Below are 8,459 nucleotides of genomic sequence, written 5' to 3' on the forward strand. Positions count from 1 at the left end.
CTCAGATTTTTCCAATCAGTCTAAACTTAACCCCCAAAATTTTCATCTCCCACTCAATCCTATCGCTTCTTGCTTCCGTCTCCGCCGTCATCTCTATCGCTTCCATCTCCGACGTCATCTCTATCGCTTCTTGCTTCCGTCTCCGCCGTCATCTCTATCGCTTCCATCTCCGACGTCATCTCTATCGCTTCCATCTCCGTCGAGTTCAGTTTCCGCTGTCATTCTACTCCATCGATCTCCACCGTTTTACTCCTCCGACGTCTCCTCCATCACGGATCTGAACTTTTAACGAACACTTCCTGTATCAGCCGCCACTTTGTCTCCTCCGGCAACGAGGTTCTTCTCATAGGTTCATCTCTCTATCTCTCTAATTTCTTATGCAATCACTAATTTGCCTTTTGATTTTGTGTTTTATCATCATAAATTTGTGTTTTCATGAAAGGAAAGCTACGAAAATGTTTATTATATATATATTGTGCTGTTTTGTATAAATGTTGCTATATGAAAATTGACAGATAGTTGTTTGCATAAACTACTTAAAGGTATGGAAAAATAAGCCTTAGAAATTTGTATGTATTTAATTTATTTTCTCTGTGTGTATTTGCTAAATTTCTAGGTAATCAACATCAAACCCTTCAACAATTAATGGTGACTATAAAGTATACTCAAATTGCTGAGATTTTAGGAGCTGTAAATCCATTTGAGAGTTGGTTCTTGATAACAACCATGAACCATTTTATGTGTTCTAATGTGGAGAGCAGAATATTGAATAGCTTCATCATGGTGAGTTTTGTTTAGTTGTAGTTTATGCAATAAGCTTCATTCAATTGATTTTATGCCCATTTGGTAACCTAAACCTGTAAGCCCTGATTATATCTTGCTCATTTGAATATATGCTCATTTGATGATTGAATGACAGATGCAGAAACAGGGGAAGTGTGATTTCTTACCGAGGGATAATCATATTTACTCTTTAAATCTATAAAGTAAGTCAAATGCGAAATTAAAACATTAAATTATGTTTAAAGTATTTGTTGTTATTCTCTTTCTTTTGTTACGGCGATTTCTACTTGAAGGCTACAATATCAAATACCTATTTTTAAGTGATGACAGTAAGGCATTTTCTTCATTTCATTAATGATCTGAGGTCTGGTCTGCACTTTTCTTTATTGCAGTGTTTTAAATTACAGTGATACATATCCTAACATTAATATGCTTTCAATTCTCGGAAACTTTGATGCAGCAGCAGCATCGTAATGAAGGAGATGTTAGTGAGGGGTGTTGGTTGACTTGATTTCTTGGACTCAAAATCTGACGGATTGAAGACGGTGGTGAAAGGGTGACTGTTCGATGTAGAAAATCAGTATGCGGGTTGCGAATGTTGTGTTCATTATTTTCTCAAAGGATTTACATGTAAGGAGTTACTTTTAACCTACTTTTAACCTTTTTTTTTTTTTTAAGTATATGATTCATGAACTTTGTTTTAATTACATCAGATTTCTTGAACCATTTATGTTTTTGAAATTTCTAATTAGCCCGTCACCCTACAAAGAGAAAGCTTTCTTTCTGTGTTTGTATTTTATTAATCAAAAATTGAGCTCTATAGTTGTTTGGAATCTGATTGTAGTGGATTTTCCGATGTTTGTGTGCAAGAGAACTATTTTTTTTTTTTGGTACAAGAGAACTATCTTTTTAGTTGAATGTGAAATGAAATTTATAATGAAAAGTTGGTCGAGAAAATAATGAATCAATACATTAAACTGTTCATTTGTTTAAATGTTAACAAGCTTCTCACTTCAGCTCCCATTCATTTATGTCAAAACCCATATCAGTTGTTTCACTCTGATTGCCATTCGATTACAAGTGCTGAATCGCTCTTGCACTGCATTGTTTGAAGGTTATCTTAATTAGTAATGCTTATTTTAGTTTAATGATATCTCCGTATTACTACCATGCTAACTGATGCGATATTTTTTTTAATGCACAACTCCATTGGATCAAAATCCGTTCACTGATCTCGATAAATATGTAAACGAACTCAGGGTGAAATATCGAACATACGCCATTGGTTTTCATGTTAATGATGTGTGTGTGTACTTTCTTTCTCTTTGATCTTTCATTATATTTTTGTTCTTTTTTAATGATGCTAACATTTCACTGTCATATAGGATGTTGTGTTATTGCCTCCTTTGTTGGTTGCTGATTTTGGTAATGATATCAATCACTATGCAACATTGATTGATCCATGTAACAATCAATTTGATGTTGCGGTTGAAAAAGGAAAAGGTAGTATATATGCTAAACCTAAGGATTGTTCGCTTTGCGTGATTTCTATGATATCCGTTTCGGTGCTTGGATCACTATGGTATATGTTGGGTTGGGTCAGTTTGGAATAACCATCTGTCAACTCCCATTTTTTATTATAACTTTTATAGACAAACTTACTTATTATTTCTATTTTTTCTTGATTGATAGAAGTTGGTCTACAATGGTTTTTGTGAATCTGCACTGGATAAAAGGACCACGGCTTTGGTTTTGATAGACGATTGTGGCAACAAGTGGAACTGCACTCTTTTTTTAGGATCTATATCGTACTGTCACAGGAAAATTGCTGGTGAGTGGAAAAAGATGATAGCTGCGCACAGAATTTGTGAAGTTGCACAAATCAAGTCGGGTGCTCTGATGGTTGGCAAAAATGAAATTGTTTACCTTGAATTCATCCCAATTTTATGTCTCTGCATGCTACTGTTTTGTGTGCAGGTGACTTTTCAAGGTGAATCTATTGCATTGTTCTTCCCTTTTTTGTTTTTATTTTATTTTCTTATACCTTTTGTTCTTCTTAAATTTTGTCACTACCTATTAATTTTATATTTATGGAATCAGTGGAAAATTTATTTACTTTACTTTCATTCATCTTATATTTTAGGATGACTTGAAATATACGTATGTGGTTATGTACTTCAACTCAATTGCCTTTCTTAGGGTCTTATGCAATTTACACTCATCACCAAATTTATCAGTTATGTATATTGACTATGAATTCAAAAAAATGAAATAAATGGAGCACTTGATTTATTTATCATTGTTATTGAAAGCAATACAATAACTATAAAATAGTGTCATAACAGAGAGTGAAGTAGTATATAGTAGTGATTTTAAAATTAGTATTGAAAAGTATAGCATTGCATTTAGAAAGTTGTATTCTTATGTGTAATATTAAAAAGTAAAGTTGTTTTTATAGGTAAAATATATGATCTGAATATTTAGCTTATGAATATTGTTTTGGCAGAAATGATTTCATTTTTTTCAAAGTTGGTTGTGCCGGCACTATCTAGGTATGTAGTTTCAATCAAAATTGTGATGGCTGAAGGATTTTTTTTCTCTCTAAACGGATGGATATATGGTTTGACCATGGTCTTTCATTCACTTATAAAAGCCATTCTCACTCTTTCTTTCTAAGTGTGTTAAAGTTTAATTATTTTGTATGTATTGATTTTCTGTTTCTCCTCAGATGAAACTTAAATTTTCATTGAACTTGCAGTAATGAATTGATGAATATATCTCAAATTGCACAGGTTAAATATTTTTCAGCTTGACTAAAACAAACCCTTTTCATGTGCTCATTTTAAGACATATTTCCTATGAACTTATGAAAGAGGAGGGTTGACTAAGTATTTCTCTAGAAAAAAGTGATTGTGGGTAGTAGTCATGATTTTTGAAGAACTTATGACATTTAGTGTTCTCTCCATTTGATGATGGCCACCAACAATGGTCTAAATTTTTACTCATTATAACCTATTAGTCATAAATAGCAATTGCTCATGGGCACAATTCAGGGAACTAAGCTTTGAAGTTTTCATGAATATTGGTGTTGTTTTTGTGTGTTTAGTCTCTTTTTCTTTTTTGTCCTATTAACTATTTAGAAATAATATTAGTTTTATGCAACAGGACTATGTGAAGTAAACATGAAGAATAGAGCAAATACAAGAAGAATTTCTTTCGGAAAATTTGTCCTACTGTATAGAACTTCCTAATTATTAATTTCAGCATTAAGAGCTCTCCTTATAATGATTTATTGTTGTCAGTCTCCTTACCTAATGTTTTTATTGTTGCAGGCTTATTAATTTACATATCCAGCAGGTGCTAACAACTTCAAATAGGCACCATGGTTGTTAGTATAATTAAAGGATGGATTTAAGGTGTTTCAAGCTTGGAGAAATACTTTTCTTAGGAGTAGTGGTTTATGATGATTGACTGTGGAGTAACTTTGAGAGTAGAATTAGGAACTGAGCAGACAAAAAAAACCATCATTAAAGTTAGAAGTCCATAATTTGTCTCTCAAAGTTACGATTTTTCTAACACAGTCAAACTATATATCAAAAGTAAAACTTTCCAGGCTCACAGGCAGAACGGAAAGTAGAAGATAAAAAACCAAAGCATCATGACAACAATAGTGCCTATTTGATCTTTTGTTAGCAACCATGCTTTATGCAAAGGTGCAGGGCACATGTAAAAGTGACGTTGCATAAAAATGACAATGAGAAACAGTTCAACAAGCCTTTGATATCATGAGTGAAAAATGCGGTTGAAGTTTGATCAAAGTTCCAAGAGTGTGGCAGCAGATTTTGTCCTAAGAGATAGATTGTATTAGTGATAATGTTTGGCAATTGACAAGTGGTATTAGAAACTCAAGAAATGAGCTGATAGAAGTAGTCAAGGATTGTGTGTAGTGCTGCTAAATTTGAGAGTTTGTATGGCTAAAATATGTAATTTATACATTGAGAATAAGAAACAGAAAAATTGTACTTGATATAAATAAATTTAGTGAGGCTCGATCGTTTTTCTTTATCTTCTGATCAATAATAGTCTTTTCTCTTAAATATCTTAGTAAGTATTTTGTTTGGTTGTAACTAAAGTATTTGTTTTGATTCAAATTATTATTATCATGTCATTGAACATGAGTTTTTATTATGTTGTTTATTGTTTATTCTTTACGTAATTTTGGCCTATAAATAATAATCTTTGGTTTTTCGACTTCTTTTGTCATTTCATCATCTTACTCCATTCACAAAGATTTATAATAATGAGAGACAATATTATATAATGCAATGTTCATTTTTTTTTAAATTGTTAACGAATGTTTTTCATCTCATAAAACCCGTGCGGCGCACGGGTTAGTAATCTAGTTAAGCTAAATTCACGGAACAATTTAGGTTATAGTTTTTTAAAAGAAAACATACACTAAATAGTATGAATACCTTACGATAATTCCAAAGGAAGAAAAACACAATAGCAAACACATTGACATAAGAAATTCCAATTTAGGAAATGACGTGAACCTCTCCAATACGCATGCAAATTAGAATGAGACAATTTCAAAATCTTGGACCAAGGTTAAACCATCGATCACTTTCAAATCACAAAATGACTTAGACCAATTCCTAACAAAATTAATCGTGAGCTGTGAAATCCCACAATTAAATTTTTTTCACATGATCAATTCATAGTTGGAAATAAAAATAGAGTAATCAGGGGCGGGCAGACGTGGGTACATGTTTGTAGGGGCACCAGCCCATTTTGCACGTGAAGTCGTAGAAGCTTGATGTTACAATTAGTTGAGAGATATTGCTGCCATATTAATTGAATTCATTGAATTATTTTTCTTTACAATATTAGATTCATTGACTTGAGATACGAGATAATCCATAACATAATCATATCATTATTTATGCATTGTTTGAGGCTTTCCACCGTTTAACTCCTTTTTTACTTAATGACAAAGTTTAACCCGTTGTTATTTTAGTAAAAAATAAAAATAAAATAAAGACTCGTAATCGTTATTGTGTTGCCTTGCTAGATAACTTTGTTTTACATGTATGGAAATATGACTTAGAGGATGATTATTTGGTAAAAGGAGTTTATCACTCCTTAAAAAGAGTTTATCACTTATTGACTCAATCAGAGTAACATATTCTTGCTCATTTCTTGGATATTATTTGAAACAAAGTTGTGCCTTTTAAAGATTTGTTATTTTTGTGAAGATTGTTGAATAAGAGGATTACAACGAAAGAAAACTTGATTCGTAGTGGAATTGCTCTCATAGGTTCAATGGTGAGTTCAAGAGGGTGTGGGAGGGATAAATCTATTATTCGTCTTTTTTTTTCTTTTTTCGACAAGAATTGTTCGTCTTTTATTGAAATGTGATTTTTTTGTTAGCATTTGGCTTCATGTTTTGCAATGGTTGAAAACTTGTAGTATGTTGTTTTTTGATGTATGTATGCATACTTTGCAATTTGACGGTTCACATTTATTTTGGAAGGACATTAGTCATTGTTTTTAAGGGATCTAGTTGGTTGGTTGTATATTTGCAAGGAGCGCGGTTCTTGGACTTTTTACAAGAATCATATGTCTCAAGAGCATTTACTTGATCATGTTAAACTTTTTTCTTAGTGGTGGCTGAAAGCTCATAAACCTAATTTATTTTTTTATTTTAATAATTGGCAGTTCATCCTCATATAATGATATGATCAAATGCAACACTTATTTTGTGACAAAGTAAAATTCATTCAATATGCCTCCCTCCCACCTCCCTCCCTCTCATCTTAGGTGTATGGATTTCTTTGAGGTGTGTTGCGGAATTATAAATTTTCTTCAAAGGGAGTATTGTAAATTTGTATCCCAACACGAGGATGCACCCTTTGAAGACTCGTCCACTCATGCAGGGGACCCGTATACCAACTCATATTCCCTTACATAGTACTCCCTCTATTCTTACTGAAGCAAATTAATTAGCTAATTAACATCAATTCATAATTCATCCATGTGACACAAAAGGTAAGACCTCTCTCTCTATCTAAAATGTATAATAATCATGATGATGATTTTTTTTGAGTAAATATTTATCATGATGATTAATCATTGCATAATACATATTATCACATGTGTCTTTTAAATATTGGACTTATATTTGTTATCAACTAGTGAGGTACAGAAAAAGTTCAAACACTAATCACCCTTTTCTTTCTTGTGAGTATATTCTTTCAATTGAAAAGAAACAATGGACTACTCGAAGAATGTTGGTGATTTCCGAAATAATGAAATTACTTTAGAATCAAAAGTTATAGGTTTTTATGAGAATTATTTATATATATTGGAATCTTTGACAAATGGATATTTAATGAATCATAACATTGATTCAAGTGTATATAATCATAACCTTTGATAAATGGGTGCTTAATGAACCAAATCGTTGAATCAAGTCAAAGAGACATTTTCTCTCATTTTGAAGGGTCATATAATGCACCATATATGCTTGACATTTGGGCATTAATTTGGACACAACACAATACAAGAATTTTGTCACATTAACAACATAATTCTCTTACTATAAACCATCCATCAATTCTCTAATGCATGAGTGAATTGCTGGAACCATAAATCTATAAAATACTGTTAGGAGTTACTCTTGATGTGGTTGTGCAATACACATCATGGAACTCATAGTATCCTGAAGAGGATTCGCTGGTCATTCCTATTGCATCCAATATACAATTATTGGTGGGGGCGAATTGAACCTAAAGGTTAGTGTGGTAACCCCATGCGCTTTGAGTTTTACATGCTTAACCATTAAACTTTCCATGTTTCAAGTGCAGGAACCTCTTCCCATCAATCAAGTTATATAACAAATAGCACCAAATTGTTTTCCACCTCTGACCACATTGAATTTAGTTGATGTATCGAGTATATGTTTAGTTGTGTGGTAATAAAAATTGATTATGATTAGTCGACGGTAAAGTGAAATTTTTTTTTGGATATAAATTCAAGTAAAATCAGTTGAACTAAAAAAAATTAGGCTTTGTTCCTCTTTGTAATCCAAAAAAGAAAATAGTTGAACAATAAATTTGCATGCAAAAACCAATTTTAAAATAAAGATTCCAATTAAATGCACATTTGATATCACACCAGCTTTGTTATATAGTGTTGACTTCAGCAAAAAAATCATTTTCATATAGAATTTTCCTTTTATTTTTTACAAAATCATGGTTGAGCGTGATTCTAACAAGGAAAATTCTATGGTGAAGTCAACACTATAGCATCAAAAGTGTAGTGAGTAGCACCCCATTGTTTGTACGATGGAATCAAAAGTTTCTGTCCCCATAGTATCACCAATTCATCAGATTAACAAGACTGCATTACTAGATGTAACACTTACCTTGTTTTAAGTGTAACACCCCAGAAAATGTAACACTTAAGACTATCTCATAATATCATCAACTATATTTGCATGTTAAAGATGTCAACGATAAAATAGTACATTTAAGTCCAAGATGTTGCAAGCATTACTAGATGAATCACTATTGATCATTAATCAGCAATCAACAATTTAAAAATGAATCGAACATTAAGATCAAAATTAACTTTTTCAAAAAAGTCAGTTTCCTGACTGCACCTTAGAAGCT

At 32.1% G+C, this 8,459-nt stretch overlaps 1 protein-coding gene across 13 annotated transcripts; it reads left to right on the forward strand.

Annotated features, from left to right (window-relative positions):
• On the forward strand, nt 1-4,848 carry LOC112416397 (uncharacterized). 13 transcript variants are annotated; one of them, XR_005643041.1, is made up of 9 exons: nt 2-349; nt 617-783; nt 920-986; nt 1,244-1,413; nt 2,169-2,381; nt 2,476-2,773; nt 3,290-3,335; nt 3,949-4,018; nt 4,116-4,848. XR_005643041.1 is itself a non-coding variant. In XM_039827666.1 (8 exons), the coding sequence occupies exons 4-8, from the start codon at nt 1,366-1,368 to the stop codon at nt 4,174-4,176; spliced, it is 690 nt and encodes a 229-aa protein (XP_039683600.1). In that variant the 5' UTR covers nt 2-349; nt 617-783; nt 920-986; nt 1,244-1,365; the 3' UTR covers nt 4,177-4,848. The 13 variants fall into 13 exon arrangements, 8 of the variants coding, with proteins under 8 accessions (XP_039683597.1, XP_039683599.1, XP_039683598.1 ...); XM_039827666.1 differs by lacking the exon at nt 3,290-3,335; XM_039827667.1 differs by lacking the exon at nt 3,949-4,018 and having other exon boundaries at nt 3-349.
• Nucleotides 4,849-8,459: the final 3,611 nt, after the last annotated feature.

The sequence above is a fragment of the Medicago truncatula genome, chromosome 7 (genome assembly GCF_003473485.1).
Source record: "Medicago truncatula cultivar Jemalong A17 chromosome 7, MtrunA17r5.0-ANR, whole genome shotgun sequence".
Lineage (NCBI taxonomy): Eukaryota > Viridiplantae > Streptophyta > Magnoliopsida > Fabales > Fabaceae > Medicago > Medicago truncatula.

What these genes read in the sequence shown, in the direction of transcription:
- LOC112416397 (XM_039827663.1), top strand. Translation starts at nt 1,366, where the DNA reads ATGCGGGTTGCGAATGTTGTGTTCATTATTTTCTCAAAGGATTTACAT. An exon ending in TATGGTATATGTTGGGTTGG is followed by an intron (nt 2,382 to 2,475) that starts GTCAGTTTGGAA and finishes CTTGATTGATAG; the next exon opens with AAGTTGGTCTACAATGGTTT. An exon ending in TGTGCAGGTGACTTTTCAAG is followed by an intron (nt 2,774 to 3,289) that starts GTGAATCTATTG and finishes TTGTTTTGGCAG; the next exon opens with AAATGATTTCATTTTTTTCA.